Here is a 14,856-nt window from a genome sequence, read left to right on the forward strand (position 1 = left end):
AATTGGCTGCGAATCATGCGACAATTGCACAACAGTAGTGTGATAGTTTAATCAAAGGTGTGCGCCTGCACTTATATGGTAATTTTTAAAGCATTGGAATTTTAAAGGTAGGAAACTTTCCCCTATCATGAAAGAACATGAAATTGATTAACGATAACTACCGTAATTATTTGGGGAACTTACGTAGTAGCAGTCTCTTACTTAATTACTTGTTTCATATTTTAAGCATTATGATTATAGTACAGCTTTCTTTCAGATTAACCATGAACCGAATTAAAAGAAGAACATGGGACAGTCTAGACTTCAAATGGAAGAACGACGATACGCACAACTTCGACGCACCTTCTGACATAGAGCCTGACTATGATAGCCCAAGTATACCGAACAACCCGCACACGTACGAAAAGAAGACGCACATGCGAAAAAACAAAACAGAATTCGAACCATCGCGAATGACGAGTCCTCTTAATCGAACTATTATAAATTTAACGGAAGATGGCGCCACGATCCAGTGTAGTTATGACAACAACCAAACAGCAAGGAAGAATGTGTTCACGAATGAAACGAATAGAGATAAAGAAAAGAAGACGATTGTGGTGGAGGTGCACCACGTGGCGCCCGCGGCCTGCGCCAACACGCACTGCAACTTCCCCCCGCCCATGAAGAAAGACATCAATTCTGACACTACAAGTATATCAAGCACGGCGACCTTATCTAGCGCTATCGCCGAGGAAATACAAAGGCGGAAAATGGTAAATGTTTCTATAATTACCATTATAAACTTATTTAAAGTACATAATACGTACTTAGGTTATGTTCAAATATTAATTAGTAATTTTCCTTATACGCAACTCGATAGTCTTGAACGCATTTGAATAAGGTAAACAAGGTATATCAAGTCTGCATAAATCAAAATTCAAATAAGCTTCTTTACCATACCTAATTGAGAACCATGTTGATATTGAACTTATCTAAGTTTACATTTTTTATTGTTACAATCTTTCATAGTTTCAAACCGTAAGCATAATTGACACTACTCCTGCTTGCTCGATAAAACAAATACAATAATAATTTTAAAGTAGGGATAAAATCTCACACAATATTTTATGCATCAAAATAACCATATTATTTTTACAGAACAAGAAAACTCCTGTTGAAATTCCGCCAGTTTTAAACCCAGTTAAGAAACCGACCGCACCGAAGCCCGTTGACGATAAGAAGAAACAACATGACGCGTTGATGGACGAATTCAAGAAAGTCCATAGAAAAATGTTCGCAAACCAAGATGAGAGTGAAGCGGCACTAACCGATTGTACGGATGGCGTGGTAAGTAATCTTAAAAATATTTTTTTTAACGTAGTTGGTTATGTAGGAATCAGATTTAATTCGTCGTTGTGAATTAATATAAATAATAATTATAATTAAACTAGCTTTCGCTCTCGACTCCGTCTGCGTGGAATATAAAGAAAAAACAAAACTATGGCAAGTAGTCCACTTGACCTTCCAAAGTATTCTCTACATACACAAATTTTATCGAGAACTGTTCTGCAGTTTAGGTTACAAACTCTAACAAACATCCATCTACATTAATTAAGTATACTCTAATGCAATGAACACTTTTTACTTGAAGCAATATTAAAGTTTTGGCATCTTCTGATATCTTCTTTCATAGGCAACGCATCTGCCATTGCGGATGTCTATGGGTTACGGTCGCTTTGATAGTTTAGCTGGCAGTATGCTTGTTTGCTATCTTATAGACATCAATTTTAATCGTTGTTGCTCCTATGTTTGTTGTTATGCGTTTCAAAATTTCAAAATTCATTTTCAAATATTTCATTTTAACTTATATACACGCCTTTCACTGTTACTAAGAAATATTAAAAGTGTACTATTGTTCTTTTATTGCAAAACTTAAACGCGGTAGTTGCCATTGTGTGCCATTTCAATTAAGTAATAGTGCATAAAATTATGAACTGTCGTTACGAAAAGTGGTATAACATTGTACTAATTTAACGTTACTACATTTTTTTCTAATACTGTTATGCAGTTGTTCCGTTGTATAGCCGCACTAGGCACTATGATTTTTGCGTTGCTCAGATTACAAAACATGGCAACTTGATTGTTTGGTACCTAGAATACATATGATTTATGTAAGTCAAGTTTAGTGGAAATACGAGTTAATGTCATCAACTATGAAATACTTTAACGTACTCCTTAGCGAAGCAAAGATTATGAGGAGAATTCATCTTAAAGACATTTAGTTATACCAAAAATACTAATTTAATATACTTTATTTACAAAAGTAATAAAATAGTAGGAGTCGAAGCTCTTGGAGACCTTGGTTTTAGATTTTATAGATATTTAGACAACGCAAACTTACCGCTCGATTACCTCGTTATCCGGATATAATGATAGCCTCTTCTAGGACAAGGAATTGAGCAAGAAAATAAAATACATTTTAACATAAAATTAAATCTTGGAGAAATAAACATTATTATTTCAAGACATAGAAAAACTGATGATACCTCAAGGTGAACAGAAATAAAAATTATTGCCATTATAATTGGTTCCAGATCCAATAGACTAGTTAATGAAATTTAGTGACTTAGATGAAAGCGAAATCTATTGACTAGATTTAATTCTTGCCTAGAAAATATATAAATAAACAATTTTTACACAACTTAATCATGTTATTTTACGTTTGCTAAATATATACTCGGGTTGTTTAGAAATTAAATCGAATGGAATCTAAATAATTACAGTTACTGACCGTAAAGAGTTGCTATACCTACTGTTTAAATACAAACTGATAAAGCACTTTCGCATAGTTTAAACTTAATATTTCATGAGCGCAGATTTCCTAACGCAATATGAAATTAAAATTATGTTCTCCGGTGCAATGTCAATACGCTGATTTGGTATGGCGAGATTTATCCAATCGTTCTTGATCTAAAACATTAGATAATTGAATGATTTCACTCCACTATATTTAGGAAAATACACTAGATGACGAAGAAATTTTAGAGCTCTATGTTTCTAAAGTGACTATAAAAAGTTAGACAAAGATGCACTATTTTTTTCCCGCCGTAAATCGAGATAAAAACATATATACCCTGATTGTTTTAAATATTACACTCAATGTGGTACAGTATGTTACTCGCATTATCTTAATGAGATACCATTAATGAAAATATAGCCATAGAAACTTGACGAGTTAATTGCTTGGTATTTCGTGTTACGCATGTTTCTTATTATCTGCAGTTTAAACTGTATTTACTCCAACCCTTTTAAACGTCACGTAATAACTTACGTCGATGGTTGCAATTTTTTCCATGAGCTTGTTACTTCATAAGGAACAGGTGGCATTACGGCATTAAAGCAACTGATTGTTTTTAAATGTTAAAATTAAAGAAATACGTTACAATTGTTATTTTTTGTGGAATTAAAAAATCACTATTAATGTTATATAAAAAGATTTACTGTTAAAAAAATAATAGCCAAGAAGTAATGACCATCTATATTGAAGTTTGGTTAACAACAGAAAACCAGGTCGAGCCGTTTAAATCAAATTATTATAATGATTATGAAACGTGATTTGTTACAAGAAACCAGTATTGTGTTTTTCGTCTTGTTTTATTAGTTAAATATCAAATCAATTGGTCAAAGATATAAAAAATGTTAGTGTTAATAAAACAATGGCGGGCATTTTCTCTCGATTTCCCTCAAGTACACGGTCAATTTAATAATATCGATAGTCGATAAAACAATTCAATATTATCTTATTTTAATAATAAAGAGAGCCTCCACCTTTTTCTATCGACATTTTTTGTATTGAGAATTCTTTGTAAATCACTATAGTTGGGAAATATTTATTAACTTTCTGGGTTCCTCTTAATAACATTCTATATATTTCTTTTTAAATGCAGTACATGGTTATTGAAAAAAAAACATTAAAACATGAATCTCGATACTAATCGCTTAAATTTAATGTTATGCAAGTCGAATCAAGCGAGCATGAGGGCAATGCGATCTGAGGTTCTGAGGCGTGTTTATTCCAAGAATTAAGGTTCCGATTATATTTTGGAATTTCGCGAAGGCCTTGTAAAGTTCAGCCGGCGCCCTGTTGTGAGATTGCTTTCTTTTTAAGCGCCGCTGGGATATATATAACTTTTGTACGAACTGATAATTTCGTAAATTTAAAAGATATGAGAAAATATTAAGCCGTCATATATAGCTTTTAATAGTAACTACAGTTTAGGTGCAATATACTTAACTATCAATAACATGGAATTTGTCAGTCTTCGTTGAAACTAATTTTTTGATGAAGATTCAGATTTTCTCGAGAAATAAACCTGTATTACGTGATAAATTTAAAAGCATAAAGCTTGTAAATAAAATGTTATCTAACTTATTTTATATTTTATTCTTACTTTATGATTCCTGACTATTTGTTGCTTACTAAGTATGTATTGACCCAAAAAGAGATGCGAGCTAAGAAGTTACTAGTGCAGCAAAATCGCAGCATTCCACGTGTAAACTAGAAACAAAACGTTCAATTTCGTTTTCGATTACGTGCGAAATAAGCATGTCAACACAACGGCATTGTTTTTATAATTATTCGAAACGTTGATAACTTCATATATTTAATTTAACATGCAAAATAATACGTATCTTTCATTACGTCAACTTTATTTTAAACAAAATCATATAAAAAAGATCGTGCTATTATTTCCAAGTACTCGGGGTAATAAAACTATGTATATTTGTTTAAGTTTTATTTTCAATTCTCATACCTTTGGCAAATCGGGCCGGCGAGTAGGAATCGGAATTCCCATTAAAGAAATAACATGGAAAATACTATAGACCGAGAGCTAGTGTAAATAAGACAGTGCAGTATATCTATACTATTATAATAAAGCGTAAACACACACTTCTTTGTTGACTAAGATCTCTGCAATTACACCATATTTTTGAATAATTATTTTTTTTATAACAAGCCCAACACTTACGTCACGCTTTAGGCGCTTTATTTTAACGCCATTAAACTTAGGGGGTAAATATTTTGGATAAAAATCCTAATGTGGGAAAGAGATCATAAGTTGCTGCCAACATCAAGAAAGAAAGATTGCTAAGGTTTGTCATGTCATGTCATCCCATTTTAAAATTTACTATTGATAATTTGGAACATGTAAATAATAAAATAAGTCTTAATTTTATGCGGATGGAGTCGCACAAGAACAGCTAGTAGAAATTATAATAAAGTAAATGCATTTTTTATCACTTTTCGAGTACATACATAATCTTAATAGGTTTATTATATTTCTATAAAATTTGATAAAAGCAGTGATTTTACACCTGAACACTTTTTCGAGAACTAATTATATCGAGTGATAACGATCGATTTTATTGAAATGAATCATTTTCCATTTGACCGATAGGAATAAGCAATTAGGTACTGATGTCGTAAAGGATAAACCCAGATTTATATAGCAATTCCACGTACGGCTTTTGGTAAAACCTTACTTTAGTAGAATAGTTATTCCATGTCCCATTTTTGTCACTGAATTTGCAAAGTAAACGATATTTTCCAATAAGACTATGATATGAATTTTGAAAACAAAATACCTATTTTATAGTTTTAGGCAATAAATATAAAACTAAATAACTGAAAATAGACTGAGCAAACCAATTGGAAGTTATCAGGGCAGTTGCTATTAGCATCCGAGAGGCAGCTATTTGCGGTTGATGATAGCCGTGTGTTTACTGACCGAGTAGTTTTTTGCAGACGCCACTGGTAATTGCGGACTTTACCTGGCCGATACAGTCGGCACAGTGATTGCGCATCGAATGACTCTGTGATAACGTGCCGCCCCGCACCTGCCTTCGTTTGTATTGTAACCAAACCTGCGTTATTGCCTGCCAGTTGCCTCTTAGCCTTCGCGGCTTACACTCACAATGGTGTAAATTCTCGAACCGTAAAAAAAGTATTTTCACTCGCGCTGGGAAATTATCTGTGACCTTCACGCGCTCTTGTTTTTATTTGTGAGCATTTTCTGTGCACTATCGGCGTAAAACCTCATTAAACGAATTGCGGTCTCGGAATACGATAAGTTAATTGTGCATTTTGTTACGTAGCAGCGCGAATGTGAAGTTGTTTCGTTAGTGAATTGTGTTGGTCGTAATTAAAATGAAGAAAAATGTCAAATCAAAGCCGTTGTTTGTAATTCAGTGTTATGAAGTGAGTGGTTTACGATACGTTGGTACTTTTATTGTAGTATAAAATTCACGCTATATACTTGCAATAATATTTTGTATACAACTGATGTGACAGAATTACAAGTTAGCTTATCAATCTGATGTTTAGCGATCGATAACTTTGATTACACTATCTCTGTTAACTGTACTTCAAGTACTCGTCTGATGAAAAACGCTACAAACCTGTTATTGTATTTTTAGAAATTAAAATAACATTTAAATAGATAATCTATTTAGATCTATTATTACTTCGCCAATACATTCTCGACTTATGGCAAGATTATTTGAAATGTGTATAAAAAACTTGTCTTTATAGTAGGTGTTGGGTAACACGAGCCGCCTTTCCCGTAATCGTTTCCATGTATGTACAACATTGTACATACTCTACTCTTACATCGCTACGTTATCCTTTAGTTAAGCGGCGGCGCATGAAACTTACGTCATTCACTTGTTACTCAAGAGTGTTTTGCGCTGTATCCTCAACAGAGTATGCACAAAGTTCAATGTCAAAGACCCCGATCATTAAATAACACGATTTTGACCTCCATTATGCAGGTGCAATACTTAATGTTTGTATATAATTATCTATGTGAATTATTTGTTGTGCTTAGACTGTAAAGGGCATTGGAATACCGGACGTTTACCTACCGGATCTTCTACGTATCGAAATACATTTAAAAGGCTGACTTTATTTTAATTTATTTTATTATTAAATAAATTAAAATAAAGTCTAATGTCTAATTAAAGTAAAATAAATAGAGATGGGTTATACGAGTACACATCGATCTTAACAAACAAAAATATTTCAATTAATTTTCCAAAGTAATCCTTCAGCTCCATATAAATAATGGTCATCATATTCCTAATTTGGTTTCAGACATTGGCTCATGCGGAAAATATTTTTATGTGGTTCCTAGTGTGCCAAGTAAGATAAAGACCAAACAAAATAGTTTTTAAATCTTAGCATAAAGTTATTTAATAAAGGCTTAGCTGCAACAACAAAACGATAATGTCTTATGGGACGATTAAAGCAGCAAAAGTAACTTTGGCCGTTGTAAGACCTTCTGTAGCTACAATTGTAAAGACTAGCCGTGCGTTTAGGGTTTACGTTAATTTTACCTTCAATGATAAATCTAACAATACTTATTTAAAAATTGTATTGGCAATGACAGTGATTCGTGATGCTTTGTTTAAATTATCCGCATATTATAATATGAAAGAGTACAAAAGACTTTTGTATTTTATACGTTTCTCGTAAAATCCTTCTCAGCCATGGTGTAAGTTGAAATCACCTTGTCCAGTGATTATCCAAGGTGAAGAATTTCAGCTGCGATTTGTTCCGTCCGGTTTAGAAAGTTAATTTAGCAACGACTTTTTGATCGTTTCTAACGCTAATAATTAAACAATTTATTTAAATAAAAGTGAAATGTCAAAGTTTTCGGCTAATATACAAGCATATACATAATTTATACTTACTAATAAAAAATAGAATCAATAAGTACACATTATATATGTCTGGTAGTGTGGAAATTTGCGGTATTTTTTTTTAAATATCGTGGATAATATTTACTATTCATACTAAATATCTGTATTAAAAATCTTGAGGCAAATCAATAGATTACAATATTAACCTCAATACCTCCAGTTTCTTCATCCGTTTTCATGCATGTCGAGATCATTTCAACTGAAACATTATCAATGCTAAATTATCTGTAACAATTCTTGACTATGATTTAACCTAGTTTACAAGGACAAGTCTTAAAAGGCACTTCTAGGGTTTCAAATTTGGGCTAAACAGATATAGATTTAAATGTTTCTTTCTGATTTATTAACGTTATTTTTCTCATTGTTTTTAGGATCGCCAACCAACACTACAGATTAAGAAAGACAAACCTGAACCAGTTCCCGCAGAAGCTCCTGTCAGCAATGGCGTGAAGCAACACAAAGATGTCGTAGACAGCCCACCGCCCCCGCCCCCAGTGAGTACAATTGATATTATATTTTAACAAAATGGAGGAATACCAGTAAACCATTATTTTGACAACTTTGCAAAAACTTAAAAAAATAACTATTTATATTATGTTTTGCAATTAGTCGTGACAGTAAAATAGGAATATTCCTTATCGATGCTCTTACAATTCACACTTAAATGATAACGTTTATCTTCCAGATGCCAATAGCAAACGGTCATCAAAACGGTGAAAGTAAAAAAGTCGAGAATCTAAAACAAAAATTAGAAAAAGCTGACCACATTAATAATTCAAACGTAAAAAAGATCGGTACCCTCAATCGCACGCCAACACCAGATTATAACAACAAATCAGAGACACAATTACAGTACAATTTGAAGAACATTAAAGAAGAAAATGCTGAAATAGAGTCACTCGAATCTTATAAATTAAAGAATCCTCTAAATGTACAGCCAAAACCACCGCCTAATTATTTCGTAAGAGCTCCGAATGGGACGGCGACTATGAAGAAAATTGCACGACCGGTTTCAGTTACCATAGGGGAATATGTTAACAATGTTGGAAGAAGAGAACCACTGAAACTCGATTTTCTCAATGGTGACAAAGTGGACGGTCATATAATCCCAGACGATGAATCGATATCAAGTAGACTACAATCAGAATTAGCGCTTACATTGTCTAGATCCAATTTACGTAAGAAGACTGAAGCCCTGGTAAGTAAAAATTCTTTGAATTGCGCATCTTCCACTGTCTGTGACCTTAACGTTTCCTTCAAGGCTTAACACATAATCATTTTCAGGATAAAACTGTCAAAATGTCTGTAAATAAGGCCGTGCATAAGAAAGAGGTATCTTTAGATAAGAACTTTCACGTCAGATACGGCAATAACATCTTACCGCTGCCTCCGTCCATCAGAATACCTAAAGTGTCCAAAACTAAACATTGATCGATTCGTGCTACAATTCGTCCTGTTATGCTTCTAGCTTCATAATTTTATGGATGTAATGTAACAAATGCATAAAAAGTGAAGTTTAAAGCGACTATTAATGAAATGTAAGATAAATAAAAATAATAATTGCACTGCACTTGTTGGTCAACTCATTATAAAGTTGACTACGCCTAACAGAAATCCTCTACTAATTACATTATTAATTATTTAATAATAGATATCTGTTTGTAATATGTCCACAAATATATTGTTGTGATGTTATATACCGTTATAATTCACTTAATACCTTATGGTGGAGGTTAAATTAATAATACGTGTTTATAATTTCTATAACCAAGGGCGTGGGAATGTGTTATAACAAAAAGTAAAGATAGATTTGCACTTTTTGTCACTTAAATGTTGTATTTGACTATTGTATAATTTCTATGAAGGAATGAATTATGAGATCAGTCTAACTCATAATCATCTTGTCCTTGTTCCTATGAATAGTCGACATAGTATGTGCTCCACTTCCATACATTTCTATCAGCAGTTATATCTGAAGACACTCCCTAACTCTATCGGATGAATAAGATCAGATATAAAATAATCTTGACTTAAGTTATTAAAACAATGTTATTAAAGTATGGAAGTTTGATGAGAAAAAATCCATACTCGATTGAAAAAAAAGTTAATAAGTCATAATATTACACTTTTCAAGCATAATTTATAATTATTAAGTGTAAATAACTATTACGACCCAAAGTTTTCACATGAAAGAATTCATGTGTTTTCCTTTTCTTGAGAATCGAGTTTTCAATAACAATTGCTGCACACTTTTGTCTGTGAGTTTTACAAATTCTATTTTTTTTTCAGGCGGACGCGGGGCGATGACGTGTGTTTGCTACAAATAATGTCGCAACTATTTATTATTAGGCAATTTTAGTGCTAGCATTGTAATTTTTTCTAAGATATTATATTGTATTTGCGTTTCTATAATTTAACGATACGTATAAATACAAAGTTATAAGATATAAAATATTCAAGGACTTTATTTTTGTTTCTAAGATAATTGCAAATATAAAATGACCGTCCTTTATATCATATCACTGTTAATGTTTTTGGCCCTATGATCGTTCCCCATAACAAAAAATACTGGACATAGATATAGATAAAACTAAACACAGATTTTTTTTAAATTAAAAATAAAAACATTTGGTTAAATCTATAAATTTCAACCAAAGTTATTTGCTAGGTATGTGTAACGTAACAATAAATCAACTTATCAATTATTTTTAGTTCAATACTGTTTAAAATCATTAAAAGTGTAAAAATTTGCATCTGAAAAATAAAAGATTTGCGTGGAACACCTAAGTCATTATAATAAAAAAAGTGTGAATGCAATTCTTGTTTTATTTATTTTCCTTTAAATTGAAACATTTTTCTCTTTAAGCTTAATAGCTTAAGCATTTTTACAAAAGAATGAAAGGGATGGTTAGATTGTTGTCATACATGTGTTACAACAGTGGAAACCCACAGTTACTATTACCATCTTGTAATGTATTTTACATTTATAAGGTCTGATTTATGCGTACAAGTGTACAAGTAGCGTAGCGTGCAAGTGACGCCCGTAAACTGCATATTGGCATTCCGGTTCACCATGTTTTAAACTTTTTTTTTTACTTTTTAGTTTAAGTTGCGTACATAAACTGTTTTTCTTGTTTAATCTGCATTTTATATCATTTGAAAAAACGTCAACGTCATATGAAAATGCTGTAGGAAATAGGAAAGAATATTCAAATATGGTTTACGGGAAAATTAAGAAACTACTGCCAGACAACCAATTGAATTCAACTGAAATTGTTCTTATAGAGAGCCCCTTTCTTGAAACTAGCAGGAGTGGAAAATATTTGCGATCAGTTATACTTGGTAATTTAGACATTCATGTTTAAGGAATGACTGAGACCTTTGATATTTAATTAAAGAACTCGTTATGCTCATATAAGGATATGTCTTACGTTTTCAGGATTAACTAATGCTAATTTTGCAATCGCATCTATGGTCTATTGCATTAAGTTTGAAAAAAATGAGGAAGATACCCCAAAGTATGACAAACAATTAAAACTCTACTATTTATATTCCCTTGACGTTATCAAAATATATGTATTCAAACAACATATGCGGAATTCAATTAAAGCAGTTACCACACACGGCGTCAGATATTTTGAAATGGCGAGTACCCCAAAGAAAAAGGTATTACAAAAACTATATTTAATTTCACGTTATACCGATGTGTCCTTTGGTTACATTTTTAACATTCAAAATCTGTATGATACACAGATTTTTTGGGATTTATGGTGCAGCTATATCCAAGAAATAAACAGTAAAACGAGATTATGGCCTTTTAATTGCACATCGGATGTGAAGATAAGAAAGGTAAACATACAAATTCGATTTATGTCCCTAATATAAAATGTTTAGTTAGGCCCTTAGTAATATATTTATATAATTTTCTTTAGCCGACGTGGTTGGACAAACATTTGTTTTTGGGTGAAAAAAGAGCAATAGAAGACAAAAATCGTCCTGTACCTGTTCCAGGCTTAGGTGATAATGTGGAAGTAAAATCTCTCTATGTCAAACCGCAATATTTTGGACATTGGGACGAATCCGAATATTGGGTACAATGTGGTTATAACGCCATGATTTCTGAGATTTAACTCGAAGTTTTTGAAATTGCTCTTAGAACACATTTATTTTCATTGTGTCTCATAATTGTGAAATTAAGATGGAATCCTAAAATGTTTAGTTTTTGTTATTGAGAATATAATTAAAAGAAAATATAATAGTTTTAACACGTTTTCTTTTAGGTTTTACTTGTAATTGCCAAATCCTTGCTTTTGTTTATGAACGCGACCGACCAAGTTGTTACTGTCAACTGTCAATGTCAATTTAGCATTTTTGTATTTTGGCATTATAAGTATTTAAGGTTATAAACTTGCGAACAGTTTTAAACATGAATGATAATTTATAATACAATCTTTACCTTTAGTTTATCAAAACAAGTTATAAATTAAGATTTATAATATGAAATGATTCTGATACATACCTACACTTTGTTGTAAATTCGAGGGCAATTTCCCTCATTTTTCACGAAGAAACAAATCATTTTCGTTACAAAATGACAATTAATACATTGTTTCAATTTTCACGTTCATTATTTCGTTATCAAGGACTTAGATATTCTCACATAAAAGTGTATAATAATTGTAGATATTTACATAAAAGTTCAAGTTTGGCTGCGAAAATGTTTATGGAACATGAAAATAGTTATGCTTATAATGTAATGGAAAATAAGGGATATGCGATGAAGCTAAGTAGTAAACAAGAGCAGGTAGATATATCTAATTATTCTCTGGAGCAATTGTTATCAGATAATTGGTCAAAGAAACCACCGCAAATTCTTTTTCAAACATTTTCTATTCTTGGTAAATTATGCACTAAGCATAACAAATGCATATCTGATAAAATCTTTGATGATTTTATTGATAATTTAACAGATAACTTGTCAAAGGCAACTGATACTGAGCTAAAATTAGTATTTTTTTCTTTGTTACAATGGCCTGTAACAGAATCTATAAAAACAAGAAATTTCATAGAAGTTTGGGCAGCACTTGACGATGAATGTCTTAAAAGATTAAGAGACTGGTCATATGATGAAATGTTTGAGTTCATCACCTTATTCTACATGCTTAATGCTAATAGAGCAAGTGATTATTCATATCGATGTTTGTTGAAATTAGCTTCAAAAGCAAAGCATTTATCAGCTTCACAACTTGTAAGAACAATGTTCTTTATTGGAATACAAAGGAAATCACCAAAAGATGTACATAATTTAGAAATCTTTATCAATGAACGCTTTGATGAATTTTCTATTGATGAACTTGCAATAATATCAATGGGATTTTTCAAAAGTAAAACTCCAATAAGAAATATGGATATACTAGTGAAAATAATGGATAAGATCACAGACAACTCTACCCAAATACATGAAATTTCACTTGCTGCTTTATTGAAAATAATTAGATATTCAATGAAGTTTAGAACTGGGAATAAAATATATTTGTTATTAGATAAATTACAAGCAGAAGTACCTAGGTTATCAATAATGTGCAATGTTCATGTGGGGTTGTTAGGAACATCCACATTAACCTTACATGAAGGATGTTTAAAAGCTATCTCAAATAGAGTGGCTAATGCAATTGCTGAAAGTAGACTAAAAGATCTAGAAAGATTAGCATTGACTTTTGGCACATTTAATTATATTCCACAGTCAGAAGATTTTCTACATAATGTAATTGCAGAATTGAAAAAACCAGAAAGAGAGATTGAGCGTAATACATATGGTAGATCATTTGCATGTTGTATAGCCTATCTTGGCCTATTAGGAATACATCCTGAAGAACTCATAAAGCTTGTATTTGACCCGGTGTTTTTGCAAAAAACATATGGTAAACACATTATAACCTATGGAAGAGAAATTTTAACACTACACAATAGGGTTAAAATATTTTGCAAAGACTCTAACATTAAACTTCTCACTGATAAAGAAGCAATAATACTTGCTAAAAAATACACAGATTATGTACCTGATGAAAATTATAAAAAACAGTACAATATTTCTGAAAGAATGTTCTTAGATGTTTTAAGTATCTTAAAAGGAGATAGAGGAGATGATTTTGTTACTGGTGGTCACATTTTGACACACCATCAAAGAGGAGGTATGTTATATTGTAACAAGTTATATTCATTAACAATATATCTGCATGTATGTGTGAAATATGTCAGCAATTTACAAAGAGTGCAAGTAAATTAAATTGTATTTCAAATGTATACCAGCAGGGTTCTGTGTTTAATTTTTTTTTTGTTCACAGATATTATTTTATGCAATGATCATAATGGTTGTGCAGTACCAGTGGGAAATACTTTTGATAACAAACATTTTGGGCTGCTAAAAACTCCTCCAGATTATAATACTTGGATTGTTTTAATAATTGGTGGAAGAAATGCATTAATTCATAACAGCAAAACACCAAGTGGCATATTCAATAGCAAAATAAAAGAACTTAATGCTTTAGGATACTGTGCAGAATTGGTAATATAATTTTCAACTTTCAAATATTATTTTGGATAAGTTTTTATATAGTCTTGTTTCATTTTAATTAATATGGTTTTATTTTTCAGGTATTATGGGAAGAATTATCTAATCGTGAAACCAAAGAAGAGAAATTAGAATATTTGAAATGTTTAATTGATAATGCTATTAAGAATAAATAAACATTTAGTACAGATGTACCGCCTGTATAATGTAAATATATTTTCGACAAGTAAATTATAATAACTGTTTTTACCTAATGCCTACAAGTACCCCATATTTATCTGCACACTTTCACCAAAAAAAATATTGAGTGTTATTCTCAGCCCCAGCAGCCTATATTTCAGATTTCTGAAACATGCTTGGCAATTTTACTATTATATAGCAAATATATTTTTATAACACAGCTAGTTTGTTTTCTTGTAGTTCCCATGTGTATCTTCAGAACTACCTTTTACAGTCATTTGTTCACAAAAACTTTCTTATTTCTGAGATCTCAATAAAAATGTTAAAATCCGCACGTTTATGATGTTTTATTTTATTATGAGAGT

The 14,856-nt window shown here is 31.5% G+C and overlaps 4 protein-coding genes across 6 annotated transcripts in view; all 4 read left to right on the plus strand.

The window, feature by feature from the left end:
• LOC106100356 (harmonin) overlaps window positions 1-131 on the plus strand; it is a 21,202-nt gene extending 21,071 nt beyond the window's left edge. Inside the window, exon 8 of the mRNA XM_013279183.1 lies at window positions 108-131. Within this exon, the coding sequence (XP_013134637.1) occupies window positions 108-131 (24 nt within the window). The remainder of the gene's footprint in view (window positions 1-107) is intronic.
• An 89-nt stretch (window positions 132-220) lies between these two features.
• Window positions 221-10,555, plus strand: LOC106100615. Of its 3 annotated transcripts, none has more exons than XR_001225446.1 (6): window positions 221-752; window positions 1,138-1,326; window positions 8,112-8,234; window positions 8,426-8,938; window positions 9,025-9,278; window positions 10,030-10,513. XR_001225446.1 is itself a non-coding variant. In XM_013279546.1 (6 exons), exons 1-6 carry the CDS (start codon window positions 231-233, stop codon window positions 10,045-10,047), a joined length of 1,413 nt encoding a protein of 470 aa, XP_013135000.1. In that variant the 5' UTR covers window positions 221-230; the 3' UTR covers window positions 10,048-10,513. The 3 variants fall into 3 exon arrangements, 2 of the variants coding, with proteins under 2 accessions (XP_013135000.1, XP_013135001.1); XM_013279546.1 differs by having other exon boundaries at window positions 9,025-9,072; XM_013279547.1 differs by lacking the exon at window positions 9,025-9,278 and having other exon boundaries at window positions 222-752; window positions 10,030-10,555.
• Window positions 10,556-10,886: 331 nt separating this feature from the next.
• Window positions 10,887-12,011, plus strand: LOC106100544. Its single transcript, XM_013279414.1, has 4 exons — window positions 10,887-11,082; window positions 11,180-11,406; window positions 11,494-11,589; window positions 11,673-12,011. The coding sequence occupies exons 1-4, from the start codon at window positions 10,956-10,958 to the stop codon at window positions 11,868-11,870; spliced, it is 648 nt and encodes a 215-aa protein (XP_013134868.1). The 5' UTR covers window positions 10,887-10,955; the 3' UTR covers window positions 11,871-12,011.
• Window positions 12,012-12,117: 106 nt separating this feature from the next.
• LOC106100626 lies at window positions 12,118-14,712 on the plus strand. The gene is made up of 3 exons (XM_013279561.1): window positions 12,118-13,931; window positions 14,085-14,305; window positions 14,395-14,712. The coding sequence occupies exons 1-3, from the start codon at window positions 12,332-12,334 to the stop codon at window positions 14,485-14,487; spliced, it is 1,914 nt and encodes a 637-aa protein (XP_013135015.1). The 5' UTR covers window positions 12,118-12,331; the 3' UTR covers window positions 14,488-14,712.
• The last annotated feature ends 144 nt before the right edge of the window (window positions 14,713-14,856 follow it).

This window comes from Papilio polytes, unplaced genomic scaffold, assembly GCF_000836215.1.
Source record: "Papilio polytes unplaced genomic scaffold, Ppol_1.0 DF824047.1, whole genome shotgun sequence".
In the NCBI taxonomy this organism is placed as follows: Eukaryota; Metazoa; Arthropoda; class Insecta; order Lepidoptera; family Papilionidae; genus Papilio; species Papilio polytes.

What these genes read in the sequence shown, in the direction of transcription:
- LOC106100626 (XM_013279561.1), top strand. Translation starts at nt 12,332, where the DNA reads ATGACAATTAATACATTGTTTCAATTTTCACGTTCATTATTTCGTTAT. An exon ending in GACACACCATCAAAGAGGAG is followed by an intron (nt 13,932 to 14,084) that starts GTATGTTATATT and finishes TTTTGTTCACAG; the next exon opens with ATATTATTTTATGCAATGAT. An exon ending in TAGGATACTGTGCAGAATTG is followed by an intron (nt 14,306 to 14,394) that starts GTAATATAATTT and finishes TTTATTTTTCAG; the next exon opens with GTATTATGGGAAGAATTATC.
- LOC106100544 (XM_013279414.1), top strand. Translation starts at nt 10,956, where the DNA reads ATGGTTTACGGGAAAATTAAGAAACTACTGCCAGACAACCAATTGAAT. An exon ending in CGAGTACCCCAAAGAAAAAG is followed by an intron (nt 11,407 to 11,493) that starts GTATTACAAAAA and finishes TATGATACACAG; the next exon opens with ATTTTTTGGGATTTATGGTG. An exon ending in CGGATGTGAAGATAAGAAAG is followed by an intron (nt 11,590 to 11,672) that starts GTAAACATACAA and finishes AATTTTCTTTAG; the next exon opens with CCGACGTGGTTGGACAAACA.
- LOC106100615 (XM_013279546.1), top strand. Translation starts at nt 231, where the DNA reads ATGATTATAGTACAGCTTTCTTTCAGATTAACCATGAACCGAATTAAA. An exon ending in AAATACAAAGGCGGAAAATG is followed by an intron (nt 753 to 1,137) that starts GTAAATGTTTCT and finishes TTATTTTTACAG; the next exon opens with AACAAGAAAACTCCTGTTGA. An exon ending in GCCCACCGCCCCCGCCCCCA is followed by an intron (nt 8,235 to 8,425) that starts GTGAGTACAATT and finishes TTTATCTTCCAG; the next exon opens with ATGCCAATAGCAAACGGTCA.